General features: G+C 45.4%; 1 protein-coding gene across 1 annotated transcript in view; it reads right to left on the bottom strand.

Annotated features, from left to right (window-relative positions):
• ARAP2 (ArfGAP with RhoGAP domain, ankyrin repeat and PH domain 2) overlaps window positions 1–17,616 on the bottom strand; it is a 570,354-nt gene that overhangs the window by 464,715 nt on the left and 88,023 nt on the right. Inside the window, exons 5-6 of the mRNA XM_082248393.1 lie at window positions 7,692–7,750; window positions 2,070–2,366 (exon numbers count right to left, since the gene is read on the bottom strand). Coding sequence (XP_082104519.1) covers window positions 2,070–2,366; window positions 7,692–7,750 — 356 coding nt within the window. The remainder of the gene's footprint in view (window positions 1–2,069; window positions 2,367–7,691; window positions 7,751–17,616) is intronic.

Raw genomic sequence — 17,616 nt, 5'->3', positions numbered from 1 at the left:
TGGCACTGATGGACACTGACGGGTGGTACTGATGAGCACTGATGGGCGGCACTGATGAGCACTGATGGGCAGCACCATCAGTGCCCATACTCAGTGCCCATAGTGCTGCCAGTCAGTGCTCATCAGTGCCTAGATGAGCAGGCACTGATGGGCACTGACTGGCAGCACTATGGGCACTGATTGTGGGCACTGATGGGGGCACTGATGGAGGGCACTGTGGGCACATTGTTTTTTTTTTTTTTACCTCTGTAGTAATCAGGGCACTGGTGATCGGTGCCCTGATTACATTCCACTGTGTCCCCGACGGCTGATCGGCTCTGCTCTTTCCTCACACTGCAGTCTCTGTGTGAGGAAGGAGCGCTGTGCGATGAGAGATGATCTTATATGTTTACATATGAAATCATCTCTCATTGCATGGGCCGATCACGTGGTAAATGGCCACTGTGATTGGCCATTTACCACGATCTGTGATTGGCTGTATCCAAGGGACACGGCCAACACAGATTTTCCCCGATGCGCGCTCGCGGGAGCGCGCGGGGAGACTGTCTCTGGGAGGCCGCTTAAAGATGGCCTCCCGGAAATTCGAGTCCGCACTGTAGCTGTACTTCGGCTATAGCACGGATGGCAAGAAGTTAAAGATCTTCTTGTAGCACTAGCTTCATAAGAACATAGTGCAAAGTGCACTACATTCTGACAACTGGTGTTCTTTTTTCCCCTTCCATTTCTAAATTGTAACTAAAGGCCATTTTTTTATTTTGAATAGAGTAATGGAGGGTTATAAGGAGTTACAGGAAATACCTACAAAGAGAAGGAGACCTGAGGATTCACCAGAGTTACCAGAACTATTATATATATATATATATATATATATATATATATATATATATATATATATACACACACACTATATTGTCAAAAGTTTCCACACACATGAACTTTAATGGCATCCCAGTCTTAGTCCGTAGCGTTCAATATTGAGTTGGCCCACTCTTTGCAGCTATAACAGCTTCAACTCTTCTGGGAAGACTATCCACAAGGTTTAGGAGTGTGTCCAGGGCCGCTGATAGGGGGGGGGGGACCACCAGCCCACTTGTAGGGGGCCCGAGCACACAGGGGGGCCCACACAGAGAGGGGGATTAGTGATGGACAACAAATACAGAAATCTTCCTCCAGCACCTGAATCTGATCTGTCCCTCTCCCTGCTATCAGCTTTTATCTGTTGAGAAAGAGACAGTTGTCCCTCACTAATCCCCTCCCTTGTGTGGGCCCCCCTCCCAGCACTTATCTCTGCTCAGGAGTTTATTTGTAAATTGTAACTTTGTTTCTCTCTCTCTGTCACTCTGATCACTGAGCTCCAACTGCCCAGCCTGTATATTTTTCTCATCTCATCTTCTTTTTTATTTAACATAGTTTTTTTTTAGATTTAGCAGGAATTATGCGAGTTATGTTATATTTGGGTCTGATAATAGTGATTTTGTTGTAATTTTAGCTAAATATATCTTTAATATTTTCTTGGGCTGCCCTGCCAGGTAGTCTGTACGGGGCCCCGCGATTTCTAACAGCAGCCCTGAGTGTGTCCATGGGAATGTTTGACCATTTTTCCAGAAGTGCATTTGTGAGGCCTGGCTCGCAGCCTCCACTTTAATTCATCCCAAAGGTGTTCTATCAGGTTGAGGTCAGGACTCTGCACAGGCCAGTCAATTTCCTTCACCCCAAACTTGCTCATCCATGTCTTTATGGACCTTGCTTTATGCACTGGTGCACAGTCATGTTGGAACAGGAGTTGGCCATCCCTAAACTGTTCCCACAAAGTTGGGAGCATGAACTTGTCCAAAATATCTTAGTATGCTGATGCCCTAAGAGTTCCCTTCACTGGAACTAGGGGGCCAAGCCCAACCCCTGAAAAAACAATTAGAAAAGAACATAAAAATAAAAATATTTTGTGCCACACTGATGTGTCTAATACTGTATATCCCACAGATTGTACCCAATATAAAATAATAATGGATAATTGTCAAAAAGTTCATTCAAAAACACCAATAATACAGAATATGAACCTTCTATCTCACCTGTGAGGTGAAAGTTTATCTAACCATCCAGCTTTACTTATCATCGTACACGGTCCATAGAAGCTTGCATACGGAGTGATTGAGAATTCTTCTTGACATCCAGCTTCTGATGAATGGCTACTGATAGTATCACTCTGGGAATGACTATCTGATTGACTTCTGAGGTCATCAGCAGGCTTTAAGCTCCTCTCACGTGCGCTTTCTTCCAAGGTAGAATATATTGATTCCTCTGAGCCACTGTTCACTGCTGAAGACATAGCATTCGATGGAGTTGTACACCGAGAGTTTTGTAGTAGACTATTAAATAGATAACAAAAAAAGTTACAAAAATATTTATTATATAGTTCAGTGGTCTCCAAATTGCAGCACTTTGCTTTTCTTTAGCCAGCCCTTGGGGCAGTATTCCCTCCACCGATACTAGGAACTATTCCTTCTACAAGCACCAACAGTGAGGCACCATTTCTTTCCCTGACACACAATTTCTCCCACCGATATAAACGATGGAACACTATTCTTTCCACTGACACCAATTATGGGGCACCATTCCCCCCCTTGATACCAATGGTGAGGTATTATCCTTCCCACTGACACCAATGATGGGGCACCATTCCTCCCACTGACGCCAACGTTGAGGCACTTTTCTTTCTATTGGCATGATGGGGCACTATTCCTCCTCCTGACCACATGCATAATGTTATTTTTTTTACTCCCACTGATGCTGGGGCATTTTCTATACTCACTGACCACAAGCTAGCCCCAGCCTGAAGCACTGTTTACTCCCATTGATGCTGGGCCATTTTCTACTCCCACTGACCACAGTCTGGCCTAGACTGAAGCACTGTTTAGAACAAAAATCACAGTAAAGATCCGGCGCTTACCAGTTGGTGATGGTGAGGAGTACAGTGCCTGACTGATCCTGAGCTGCTATAGGAGAAACCCCTTGGGGAGGGGGGCAACAGAAAAAAGGCACACAGTTGGAGAGAAAGCGCTGATAGGAGCAGGCTACCTTGAGTTGGTGTCCACTAGCAGTGCCCTATCCACTAGGAGACTAGCTCATATAAAAAATTCCAAGTTTATTTGAAATCCAAAATGTTAAAAACAAAGTATGCCAGATCTATACAAAAAAAGTTCCACTAATGCAAAATTGCAGGAAGTAGGGTGCCTTTTAGAAGGGGAAGCCATGATCCGTCCTCCGCGATGGAGTCTGCACTGGAGCCATGTGGAGTAGCAGGCAGGAGGGTGTTCCCTCTGATGAAAGAGGGGAGGGGGGTGGTTGCCAAGTGTCACTTGATGGAGGAAGGGGGCAGTCCCACCGAGTGACCGGGATGGATGGACAGTACACACGACAGTATGACGCGTTGAGGACGTCATCATCCAGCGCAGTAACAGGCAGACAGTGACCGGACTGCAGAGTCCCATGGCCGAGGCACGCTGCACTGTACTGTCCATACATCCCAGTCACTCAGCGGGACTGCCCCCCTCCTCCATTAAGTGGTACTTGGCAACTGCCCCCCTCCCCTCTTTCATCGGAGGGAACACCCTCCTGCCTGCTACTCCACATGGCTCCAGTGCAGACTCCATCGCAGAGGATGGATCATGGCTTCCCCTTCTTAAAGGTACCCTACCTCCTTCAATTTTGCATTAGTGAAACTTTTTTTGTATAGATCTTTGTTTTTAACATTTTGGATTTCAAAAACACTTGGAATTTTTTATGAGCTAGTCTCCTAGTGCTCACTGGATAGGGCACTGCTAGTGGACACCATCTCAAGGTAGCCTGCTCCTGTCAGAGCTTTCTCTCCAACTGTGTGCCTTTTTTCTGAAGCACTGTATACTCCCACTGATGCTGGGGCATTTTCTACTCCCACTGACCACAGTCTGGCCCCAGTCAAAAGGATGGTAAACTGACCCTTTGTTTAGGAAATGTGCAGACCCCTGATTTAGTTTTACTGATCTTATTTTAATTATCAGGATTTGAATGTAACTTATTTTTAACCTTTGAATAAAGTATAGGCTGGTTCTATTAGACCCCTGATTTCTCATGATTGCCCTCTTTTGAAGGTAATGGAGCTCAGACTGCTCCACTAGCTTCTTCCCTGACACCTGAAACTTGAAGTGATGTAATACATATGGCTTCTGAATTCTTTCCAGCTAGGGAAGATCAGCAAAGAGATTTGAATAGGAATGGGCGAACGGTTCCGCCCGAGCATGAGTTTGGGCCGAACATTTGCCCGATTGGTCGTTCGCTGAACACCTGAATTTGCAGGGTGTTTGCCGGGTGTTCGTCCCAACGAGCACCCTGAAATGCTGCGCCCTGTTTGGCAAAGCTTTGCCCAATCAGGGTGCAGTATAAGCTGGTTGTTAGGGAGCAGGGTCGGTAAGCTGGCCGTGGCATCCTTAACAACCGATGAGTCATCAGCTGTCAATGGGTTCCCATCTCACAGCTGAAAAATAAAATCCTTTAATTATAGTGCCTTGGGGGTCCCCTTATTGTGCCTGTAAAGTGTATGGATCTTGCTACAGCAAAAATTTAATTTCTAAAGAAAACAATACGAGTCAAATTCCATTTAAAATCACTCGCGGTTACGATTTCCGGCTCCCGGCTATTGAAATCTTTTCTTTAAAAAAACGGCATGGGGTCTGTGACGGACACAGGACACCCCGACTGGGTATCTCCACCAAGAAGCTGCTTCCTAAGCTCTGGAACATGAGATCTGTGAATCTGGCTATAGTTACCCCAAGAACTAAACAGTACCAATTTTGGAGGAAACCAGAATGAAACTGATTATTCAAAAACAGTCACAAAGAGATATATACTGTGGGACAATCCCCCCTCCTCCTTAGCAGCCAATCCACATACACATATACATCCCATAATAGGTTGATCTTAAAGTAGACAGAAACAATAGAACAATGGAATACAGGTATTTAACAATAACAAAACCCACCCCACCTCATTATCTACCAAGGGTCTATGAGGCACTCCTGCAATATTCTAGCAATCTGAAAAGTCAAATTGTCTATCTCTATATATCTCTTGAGGGACATTGTCCAGAAATATTCTTGTCCCAAGTGAAAGAGGCCCTTCACTCTTTCAACACAAACCACACATATAGAACCCAGGATAACCAGCATAACATGAAATTCTTAGTCCAGTGTGGTTGTACAGCGAGTCTGATTAGTGCAGACCCGACTGGGGTTCTTGGTCACCCTGTGCCCCTAATAGACACAGGGTAACTTACACATAAAAGGGGCCAGTGAAGCTGGACAAGGAGTTTCCTGACCTCTCTAAAGTAATCTGGGTTCGAAGAGCCCCCCAGCCAAAGTGACTCCTGTCACAGGGTCCCTTCCAAAATTCATGCCAGACCCTTATCCAGGCTCCCAGCCTGGCAGGTCAGAAAAGGGGAGGTCGGATGAGCGAGCGACCTCCTGAACCACACTAGGCCACATGCCCTCTACACTAGGGGGTGCTCTGGAGCAGGGGGGCATTGCCCCCACCCCACCCCAGAGCACCTTGTCCTCATGTTGATGGGGACAAGGGCCTCTTCCTGACAACCCTGGGCTGTGGTTGTCGAGAGTCTGCGGGTAGGGGGCTTATCGGAATCTGGAAGTCCATTTAATCACACCCCCTATGTGAATGGGTATACACCAAAAATGTGTACAAAAAAACAAACACATGAGACACAAGAATTTTATATTCTTTATTCTTTATTTTTTATTAAAAAATAAAAATGAAAAAATAGTGTCCTTCATCGTCCTCTGATGTAAATCCAATTCCCGTGATCCTCCTATTTGTGTTTTGACAGTTCTTATATAGGTAATAGGCAGGGCCAAACAGGTATTATTATTATTTTTATTTTTATTTTTTTAATAAAGAACTTTATTAAAGAAAAATTGTCTTGTGTGCTCATTTTTTTGTACACTTTTTTGGTGAATGGGTAGGGGTACGATGTATCCGAAACCCATTCACATAGGGAGGGGGGCAGGGATCTGGGGCCCCCCTTGTTAAAGGGGCTTCCAGATTCTGATAAGCTCCCCCATCCGCAGACCCCAACACAGCCCAGAGTTGTCAGGAAGAGGCCCTTGTCCCCATCAACTTGGGGACAAGGTGCTCTGGGGCGGGGGGCAGAGCCTCCCTGCCCCAGAGCACCCCCCCATCTTGAGTCATGTGGCCTAGTATGGTTCAGGAAAGGAGGGGCTGCTCGCTCGCCCCTCTCCCCTTTCCTGACCTGCCAGGCTGCATGCTCAGATAAGGATCTGGTATACATTTTAAAGAGGACCCCACACCGTTTTTTTTTTTCTAATTTGGGATTTTTTTATTTTTTAATAGCCAGGAGGCGGCAATTTTAACCGCGAGTCATTTTAAATGGGATTTGACTCGGTTTTTTTTTTCTTTAGAAATTTAATTTTTGCTGTAGCAAGAACCATACATGCTACAGATCTGCCACTTTGCAGGCACATTAAGGGGACCCCCAGCTACTATATTTAAAGCGGTAGTATACTCAAAGGAAAAAAAAAAAAAACCTTGCAAGACAAAGACATAATGAGCTAGTATGCATTGCATACTAGCTCATTATGAAACACTTACCTTAGAACGAAGCCCCGACACGGACCCCCGGACACCGCTGTGGGAGCGGACATGATCCCTCGGCATCTCTTCCGGGTTCGGCGGCTCCGGCGCTGTGATTGGCTGGAGCCACGATGACATTATTCCCGCGCATGCCCGCGGGAGTCATTTTCCGGCAACTACCCGGCAAGGAACTCTGAAGGTCCGCCGGAACTTCAGAGTGCATGCGCCGCTCGCGTCAGCGGCTGCATGCAGTGCAAATATCTCCTAAACAGTGCAGGTTTAGGAGATATTAATTGTACCTACAGGTAAGCCTTATTATAGGCTTACCTGTAGTTAAAAATCACAAAAAACGGTATACTACCGCTTTAAAGGAATTTTTTATTTTTATTGTTGCACTTTAAGCATCATTAAAATCAGTGCTCCTAAAAAGAAAATATTCTTTTTACAATTTTTTTTTTTTTTATTGATCCATGTTCCCAGGGCAGCACCCAGACTCCCATACCACTTTTATGGCCAATTACTTGCATATAAGCCTACAAAATGTGAACTTTTAATTTTTCCTGTTCAGCTCACATAGACTTTAATGGGGTATGCCGTTCGGGTTAGAACAGTTCCCCTGTTCGGGAGTTCTGCTGAGAGGGGGGTGTTCGGCCCATCCCTAGATTTGACATTTTACTTTTTGTACTGTCTGTTTTTCGAACTAAAACTAATTGTCAACCTAGTCTAAATGACTATAAATAAAAAATCAGGTTGTAAAAAAAATAAAATAAACAAAAAAACACAGATTTTTCCATCAATGCAAACAAGGTGGATGTAGAAATTATCACCGCTGGGACATCTGACAGTGGCACGCATCACTGTCAGAATCTGTGGCTTCAACTGCTTGGCTGCAGCCTCTGATCAGCCAAACCTTTTCTGCCATATCCTTTGGATGGACATGATGGACATGACATAAACAGCTCAGACTGAGTGGGCTTTCACAGTATAGCACACCTCTAATGTTTTCTGAACAGTGATGAACTAACTAAACTTTGTTTGTCTGGAGGTACTCTTACCTTTCACTACTACCAATCCCATCACTGCAAATAACTGAAGATGTATCAACGGTGGCTTCCTAAAAATAGAAAGTGAAAATAATATATATGTTAATATATTCATATATCTATATGCATAAATCGTGTGATGCATAGCAATATGTTCCTGTGCCTATTTCTGTTTTTATTCACATTGGATCTCTTTCAGATCTAAACTTTAAAGTTGCATACACCGATCAGCCATAACATTATGACCACTGACTGGTAAAGGGAATATCTTGTTACAATGGCATCTGAAACCTGGTGTAATACATTAGGCAGCAAATGAACATGTTGTCCACAAGGTTGATGTGGTGAAAGAAGAGAAAAATGGGCATCGCAGTTTGTTGTATATGGGGCTGTGAAGCCCATGGTGACCCATGTCCACAGCCAATATCTTCTACAATAGCCACATGAACATCAGAACTTGACTACGGAGCAATGGAAGAAGGTGGCCTGGTCTGATGAATGACGTTTGCTTTTACAGCATGTGGATGGCTGGGTGTGTGTGTGTCACTTAGCTGGGTAAGAGATGATACCAGGATGAGGTATAAGAAGGCAAGTCGGCAGAGGCAGTGTGATGCTTTGGGCAATGTTCTGCTGAGAAACCTTGGGTCCTGCCATTTATGTGGATGGTACTTAGGTGTCCATGCCTTAATGGGTCAGGGCTGTTTTAGCTCAATATTAGATGGGTGGTCAAAATGTTATGGCTGATTGGTTTATACAGCCATTATTAATAATAATGAGTACAGGTCTAGTTGATATTAACCACTTGCCGACCAGTCACGTTGACTGTACTGCGGCAAAGTGGTTCGTTATCGTCTGGCGACGTAGACCTACGTCACCAGACATTCCCCTCTCTCGGTGGCACGCGCGTGCTGCCGGAGGCTCGCTCCCGCTGTATTCAGTTACAGCGGGAGTCGGGCCAGGGGAGGAGCGGCGGTGATTACCGCCGCTCTTCCCCGATCGTCGGGGAATCGCTTGTGTAAACAAAGCGGGCGGATCTCCTAAGTGACAGGCAGGGTCAGATTGCAGGGTTCAGCATAGCTGAACCTGCGATCTGTCCCTGTGTCACTCAGTCACCTCCCCCCACACATGTCAGTAAGCACCAGGCATACATTAACCCCTCCCTCTCCAATAAAATTAACCCCTTCCCTGCCAGTGTCATTTTTACAGTAACAGTGCATATATATAGCACTGATTACTGTAGTAATTAGGGTTGAGCGGACACCTAGATGTCCGTGTTCGACGGGTTCGGCCGAACTTTAAAAAAAAGTCCGGGTCCGTGTCCCGGACTTTTACTGAACTTTTCCCGGACACCGAACTCCATTGAAGTCAATGGGGACCCGAACTTTAAGGCACTAAAATGGCTCTAAAACACCAATGGAAAGGGCTAGAGTGCTGCAAATGGCAGCAAAACGTAGTTAAGAGCATGGCAAGTGCTCTGCAAACAAATGTGGATAGGGAAATAACTTAAAACAACAAAAAAAAACCAGAAAAATAAAACAATGTTCTTCATCTCTGAAGGACGAGGCCCATATGGAGTAGGAGGGAGGTTGAGGTGGTGGTGGATGTGGCGGTGTCATAGGCGTGTGCACAGGGTGTGCCTGGTGTACCTGGGCACACCCTAATCACCTAGGGCACATAGCATTATCGCTCTGTTTGCCAGTGAGGAGATGGGAAAGATCTCCCTCGCACCTGCTCTGCTCTATTTATCTTTGCCAGCAGGGAGAGTAATGTATCGGGGCCATGTACATGTAGGCAAACACATGCATGTGTATTTCAACTTTGGGGTGCACACCCTAATGCAATAGGCTGCGCACACCTATGGGCGGTGTAGGTGGAAGCGGCGGTGGAGGAGGACCAGGGCCGGATTAAGAGCATCATGGTCTTGGTGCTGAGGATTTTGAAGGGCCTTAAGGGCCGTGCCTTGGCATGCACCCAGAGGAGGAAGGGTGCAGCCATGCATGCCTAATTCAACATGGGATGCTGTCTCTGAAGCCCATAAACACATCCATGCATCGGCAACTGTCCCTCCTTGTCCGGCCTTCGCGCTGTGTGGGGAGGTTCTGAGGGTGCTGCCTGGGGAAGCGAGCATAGAAGCCAGACTTCTGTGTTTATAAGTGACAGAAGAGCGGTCACAGTGAATATGGCCAACCCGGGGCCTATATAAAAGGTAGGGGCCTGCATGGAGCTGCAGCTTCAATAGCCCCTACGTTAATCTGGCCCTGAGGAGGAGGACGAGGTAGCCAACACTGCTTCTTTTCACAAATTTTAAATGAGGGTACACCCCAAAAGAGTGAGAAAGAGCAAAAATGGAACAATGGCTGGGTAAGGTCGGTATCCATTGCTATTCTGCACAAGGTACGGAAAAGTCCCGTGGGATCCATGCCTGGTTCATTTTAATGAACGTGAGCTTGTCCACATTGTCTCTGGACAGGCGGCTGCGCTTGTCTGTTATAACACCCCCAGCCGTGCTAAATACCCGTTCAGATAATACACTGGCTGCAGGGCACGCCAGCACCTCCAAGGCGTAAAGGGCAAGCTCAGGCCATGTGCCCAATTTGGAGACCCAGAAGTTGAAGGGGGCAGACCCCTCATTCACTACATGTAGGCGTGTGCACACATACTGCTCCACCATGTTGGTAAAATGCTGCCTCCTGCTAAGACGTTCCATATGAGCTGCTGGTGCTGCTGTTTGTTGTGGCGTGCTGACAAAGCTTTTCCACATTTCGGCCATGCTAACCCTGCCTTCTGAGGTGCTGGCGGTGCCCTGGTTGAGTTGGCGACCTCCTCCCCCTCCTCCTCTGCCTTGTGCTTCCACTGTGGCCCCGCTGTCAGATGGGAATGCCAGCAGCATGGCGTCTACCAGCGTGCGCTTGTACTCGCGCATCTTGCGATCGCGCTCCAGTGAGTGAATTAAGGACGGTACGTTGTCCTTGTAACGGGGATCCAGCAGCGTGGCCACCCAGTAATCAGCACAAGTTAGAATGTGGGCAACTCGGCGGTCGTTGTGGAGACACTGCAGCATGTAATCGCTCATGTGTGCCAGGCTGCCCAGAGGCGACGAAAGGCTGTCCTCTGTGGGAGGTGTATCGTCCGTGTCCTCTGTATCCCCCCAGCCACGCACCAGTGATGGCCATGAGCTGGCCTGGGTGCCACCCTGCTGTGAACATGGTTCCATCTCCTCCTCCAGCTCCTCCTCCTCCTCATCCTCCTCATCCTCCAGAACTGTGCCCCTGCTGGACAATTGTGTCCCTGGCGTTTGTGTGTGCAGGAACCCACCCTCGGAGCCCCTTGCGAATGACTGCCCTGAAAGCCTTTGAAATGTTACCTCTTCATCCTCCTCCTCCTCCTCCTCATCCTGTGCCACATCCTCTTCCATCATCGCCCGAATTGTTTTTTCAAGGAGGCATAGAAGTGGGATAGTTAAGCTGAGAACGGCGTCATTGCCACTGGCCATGTTGGTGGAGTACTCAAAACAGCGCAACAAGGCACAATATATGCAAATGTCAAATATGCAAACTATGCCGCAATTTAATGTTTTTTACACCAAAAGGGTGTGTATTGAATAGCGGAATAGGATAAAAAACTGTGTATCTCACACGTACAAACACAGACTAGGCCCGATTAAATTTTTTCCTACCCTAAAGGGAGGATGAGGAAGAGGAGTATGGAACAGGCAGCACCCTCAAATCTTCAGAAGTATGAGATGAACCCCAAAAACTTGGAAAGGTGGATCTCACACGTACCGACACAGACTATTCCGCAATTTAATTGAGCCCCAAAGGTTTTTATTGAATAGCGGAATAGGAAATATGATCAAAAAAAAGTGTATGTTTTTCACACGTACAGAAGCACACTAGGCCCCAATTACTATTGTTTGTACACCTAAAAGGATGGATGAGGAAGAGGAGGAGGAGGAGTATAGAACAGGCAGCACCCTCAAAGCTTCAGAAGTATGAGATGAACCCCAAAAACTTGGAAAGGTGGATCTCACACGTACCGACACAGACTATTCCGCAATTTAATTGAGCCCCAAAGGTTTTTATTGAATAGCGGAATAGGAAATATGATCAAAAAAAAGTGTATGTTTTTCACACGTACAGAAGCACACTAGGCCCCAATTACTATTGTTTGTACACCTAAAAGGATGGATGAGGAGGAGGAGGAAGAGGAGTATAGAACAGGCAGCACCCTCAAAGCTTCAGAAGTATGAGATGAACCCCAAAAACTTGGAAAGGTGGATCTCACACGTACCGACACAGACTATTCCGCAATTTAATTGAGCCCCAAAGGTTTTTATTGAATAGCGGAATAGGAAATATGATCAAAAAAAAGTGTATGTTTTTCACACGTACAGAAGCACACTAGGCCCCAATTACTATTGTTTGTACACCTAAAAGGATGGATGAGGAAGAGGAGGAGGAGGAGTATAGAACAGGCAGCACCCTCAAAGCTTCAGAAGTATGAGATGAACCCCAAAAACTTGGAAAGGTGGATCTCACACGTACCGACACAGACTATTCCGCAATTTAATTGAGCCCCAAAGGTTTTTATTGAATAGCGGAATAGGAAATATGATCAAAAAAAAGTGTATGTTTTTCACACGTACAGAAGCACACTAGGCCCCAATTACTATTGTTTGTACACCTAAAAGGATGGATGAGGAAGAGGAGGAGGAGGAGTATAGAACAGGCAGCACCCTCAAAGCTTCAGAAGTATGAGATGAACCCCAAAAACTTGGAAAGGTGGATCTCACACGTACCGACACAGACTATTCCGCAATTTAATTGAGCCCCAAAGGTTTTTATTGAATAGCGGAATAGGAAATATGATCAAAAAAAAAGTGTATGTTTTTCACACGTACAGAAGCACACTAGGCCCCAATTACTATTGTTTGTACACCTAAAAGGATGGATGAGGAAGAGGAGGAGGAGGAGTATAGAACAGGCAGCACCCTCAAAGCTTCAGAAGTATGAGATGAACCCCAAAAACTTGGAAAGGTGGATCTCACACGTACCGACACAGACTATTCCGCAATTTAATTGAGCCCCAAAGGTTTTTATTGAATAGCGGAATAGGAAATATGATCAAAAAAAAGTGTATGTTTTTCACACGTACAGAAGCACACTAGGCCCCAATTACTATTGTTTGTACACCTAAAAGGATGGATGAGGAGGAGGAGGAGGAGTATAGAACAGGCAGCACCCTCAAAGCTTCAGAAGTATGAGATTGTGTTCACTGTACCCCACAAAGATTGTCTTCACTGTACCCCACAAAGATTGTGTTCACTGTACCCCACAAAGGTTTTGTTCACTGCACCCCACAAAGATTGTGTTCACTGTACCCCACAAAGGTTTTGTTCACTGCACCCCACAAAGATTGTGTTCACTGTACCCCACAAAGATTGTGTTCACTGCACCCCAAAAGGATTGTCTTCTCTGCACCCCACAAAGATTGTGTTCACTGTACCCCACAAAGGTTTTGTTCACTGCACCCCACAAAGATTGTGTTCACTGTACCCCCCAAAGATTTTGTTCACTGCACACCACAAGGATTGTCTTCACTGCACCCCACAAGGATTGTCTTCACTGCACCCCACAAGGATTGTCTTCACTGCACCCCACAAAGATTGTGTTCACTGTACCCCACAAAGATTTTGTTCACTGCACCCCACAAAGATTGTGTTCACTGTACCCCACAAAGATTTTGTTCACTGCACTCCAAAAGGATTGTCTTCACTGCACCCCACAAAGATTGTGTTCACTGTACCCCACAAAGGTTTTGTTCACTGCACCCCACAAAGATTGTGTTCACTGTACCCCCCAAAGATTTTGTTCACTGCACCCCACAAGGATTGTCTTCACTGCACCCCACAAGGATTGTCTTCACTGCACCCCACAAGGATTGTCTTCACTGCACCCCACAAAGATTGTGTTCACTGCACCCCACAAAGGTTTTGTTCACTGCACCCCACAAAGATTGTGTTCACTGTACCCCCCCCAAAGATTTTGTTCACTGCACCCCACAAGGATTGTCTTCTCTGCACCCCACAAAGATTGTGTTCACTGTACCCCCCAAAGATTTTGTTCACTGCACCCCACAAGGATTGTCTTCACTGCACCCCACAAGGATTGTCTTCACTGCACCCCACAAAGATTGTGTTCACTGTACCCCCACAAAGGTTTTGTTCACTGCACCCCACAAAGATTGTGTTCACTGTACCCCCCAAAGATTTTGTTCACTGCACTCCAAAAGGATTGTGTTCACTGCACCCCAAAAAGATTGTGTTCACTGCAGCCCACACACAGAAAAATGGATGTGGATCACTGACACCTGCCTATGTCCTATCTCACACAGCAATATCGATTGTAGTTTGTAGAACACACTTTCCCTAAAATTCAGCAGACTCTGTCCCTAACAGGATTGAGAAGAGATCGTAGATCAGGAGAACTAAGTGCAGACCCCACCCCACACAGCAATATCGATTGTAGTTTGTAGAACACACTGACCCTATAATTCAGCAGACTCTATCCCTAAAATGCCTACAACTCGCCCTGCCTAAACACTCCGACCTGTCCCTCAATTCTATCCGGACACAAATGGTTTTTTCCTGCCTATCTTTCCCTAATCAGCAGCCAGCACGTTGATGTGTGCTCTGTCCCTGATCTAAGCAGCATAATGACGCCGCTGCGGCTGCCTCGAACTTATAAAGACTTGGTCACATGCTTCAGACGGCCAATCACAGCTACTGAGACATTTGCAGGCATGGCTGGCATGGCTTAAGGCACACCAGTTAAACGATTGTTGATTGGCTGTTGAAAGCCCGCCATGAAAAGAGCGCCAAAGCATGCAAAACCCGGAAATAAAACGACCGAACACGGATTTTTACCCGAATATACAGTAAAGTGTCCGTGTCCGTGTTCGGGTAACAAAAATCCAATTATTCGGTACGAACACGAATAATACAGTCCGTGTTCGCTCAACACTAGTAGTAATGTCACTGGTACCCCCAAAAGTGTCAAAAATGTCAGTCAAGGGTCCGATCTGTCCGCCGCAATGTTACAGTCCCGCAAAAAAAATTGCATATCGCCGCCATTAATCGTTAAAAAAAAAAAAAACACCAAAAATGGCAGAAATCTTTCCCTTAGTTAGTAAACGCAATAACTTTTGCGCAAACAAATCAAAATACGCTTATTGCAATTATTTTACCAAAAATATGTAGCAAAAAATAAATTGGCCAAAAATGATAAAAAATTTAGATTTTTACATTTTTTGGGGGCGGAATTTCATATAAAAAATGTGAAAAATATTGTTATTTTTTCAAAATTTTCGCTCTTTTTTGTTTATAGCGCAAAAAGTAAAAATCGCAGAGGTGGTAAAATACCACCAAAAGAAAGCTCTGTTTGTGGGAAAAAAAGGACGTAAATTTTGTTTGGGTATGGCATTGCATGACCGCGCAATTGTCAGTTAAATTCGCACAGTGCCGAATCGCAAAAAGTGGCCTGGACGTAAGACAGCAAAATCCTCCGGTGGTAAAGTGGTTAAAAAGAAAATTGTCAGCCGTATCATTTTGTCTAATAAAGCAGCCAATATACTGATAAAATAATACAGTGATGCACTAAGGCCTTTTTCACCTCTAAATGTATTTATTATTGTAAAAATATATTTATTTATATTAGTTTAAATGTGTACTCGCTTAAATAAAATGGCTGATAGCAGCCGCAAAAAAATGCCATTAGGGGTTCCCTGCAATAGAAAAAGTATTTAGTAACATTTTCAGGACCCTGTACTCTACACGCATTCAACACTTTCTGGAATGTTGTATGCCTGTGTCCCCTGCCTCTGACCCCTATATCCTTCTCTGACCCTTTTCTCACTAAAGGACACAGCAGTGATGTAGGGTTTAGAGGATAGAACCACAGAACATGGCAGGGGACACGGGCATCTAACCTTCCCAGAAGTCTTAAATACTGAAGGGTCTTATGTAGACTACAGTGATCAAGTGGAGTGAAGCTATGAGACACAAGCTACCAGAAAGGTGATTATTTTAGCTGTTTTGTTGCATGGAATATCTATTTGCATGTTTTTGTGACTGACCGGGCCAATTTAGGTAACTCACTTTAAAAGATCGAACTACCAGTATAGCAGTCATTATTATTGACAGGAGACTTGAAAGTATATAGGAATGGAAAAACCAATATGGATTTGCTTTTTTTTCTTCAGCCTTATGCTGGCAGTGTAATAGTGCTGGTAGCATCAGCGATGATGCTGAGAGCCTAAAGTTCATCTATTCATATCTAACACATATATCGATCAGCCATTATGACCCACAACTATAACCCGTGAACTGCATTAGACTTATGAAGGTTTGCTGTAGTATCTGGCACCAAGCCACCAGTAGCAGATCCTTTAACCACTTAAGCCCCGGAAGATTTTACCCCCTTCCTGACCAGGCCCTATTTTGCGATTCGGCACTGCGTGATTTTAACGAACAATTGCGCGGTCGTGTGACGCTGTACCCAAATGAAATTGACGTCCTTTTTTTCCCACAAACAGAGCTTTCTTTTGGTGGTATTTCATCATCTGTGCAATATTTACTTTTTGCGCTATAAACAAAAAAATAGCGACAATTTTGAAAAAATAACAATATTTTTCACATTTTTTTATATGAAATTCCCCCCCCCCCCCCCCAAAAATGTAAAAATCTAAATTTTTTAACATTTTAGGCCAATTTGTTTTCTGCTACATATGTTTGGTAAAAAAAAAAAATCGCAATAAGCGTATTTTGATTGGTTTGCACAAAAGTCATTGCGTTTACTAACTAAGGGAAAGGTTTCTGTCATTTTTGGTGTTTTTTTTTTAACGAGTAATGGCGGCGAACTGCGATTTTTTTTTTTTGCGGGACTGCGACATTGCGGCGGACAGATCGGACCCTTGACTGACATTTTTGACACTTTTGGGGGTACCAGTGACATTACTACAGTAATCAGTGCTATACATATGCACTGTTACTCTAAAAATGACACTGGCAGGGAAGGGGTTAACTTTATTGGTGCTTCAGGGGTTAAGTGTGTCCCTAGAGGCGTGCTTCTTACTGTAAAGGGATGTGGCTAGTGATGTAACCACAGAGACATACGATCCTACATAGCAGGATCGTATGATCTCTGCAGTTAGATCAGGGAGAATGACAGGCGGCTTTGTTTACATCAGCCACCTGCCTTTCTCCCTCTCCACGGGGAGATCGCGAGTGACCGGCGGACATCGGGTCCGCCGGTCACACACGCGGACTTGTTAGGGAACGAGCGGGGATGGGAGCGCGCCTCCGGCGGCCCGCTCTCGCCCCCTAGAGGCTCTCAGGCTAGCGACGTAGTACTACGTCACTTCGCCTGTACGGGGCTGACCACCGCAGTAAATAATCGTGCGGCGGTCGGCAAGTGGTTAAGTTCTGTAAGTTGCAAGTAGGGGCCTCCATGAGTCAGACTTCTTTTTCCAGCACATCCTACAAATACTTGCTTGGATTGAGATCTGGAGACTTTGGAGACCAAGTCAACATCTAAAACTCATAGTTGTGTTCCTCAAACACATCTTGAATTCATCAAACCATGTCACCTTCTTCCAAAGCTCCTGTGGTCCAGTTTTGATGGCTAAGCGCCAATTGTAGGTGCTTTTGGTTGTGAACACGGGTCAGCATGGGCACCCTTACAAGTCTCTGGCTAAGCAGCCCCATACACATCAAACTGCAATGCACTGTGTGTTCTGGCGCCTTTCTATCAGAACCAGTATTAAAATTTGTGAGCAATTTGTGCTACAGTAGCTCTTCCATTGAGCCTTGGCTGTCCATGACCCTGTCACCTGTTCATGGTTTTTCCCTCCTTGGACCACTTCGCTATTGATAGGTGCT

This window comes from Pelophylax lessonae, assembly GCF_965119305.1.
Source record: "Pelophylax lessonae genome assembly, chromosome: 1".
Classification (NCBI taxonomy): Eukaryota; Metazoa; Chordata; class Amphibia; order Anura; family Ranidae; genus Pelophylax; species Pelophylax lessonae.
This window is presented reverse-complemented; position numbering and strand designations above follow the sequence as displayed.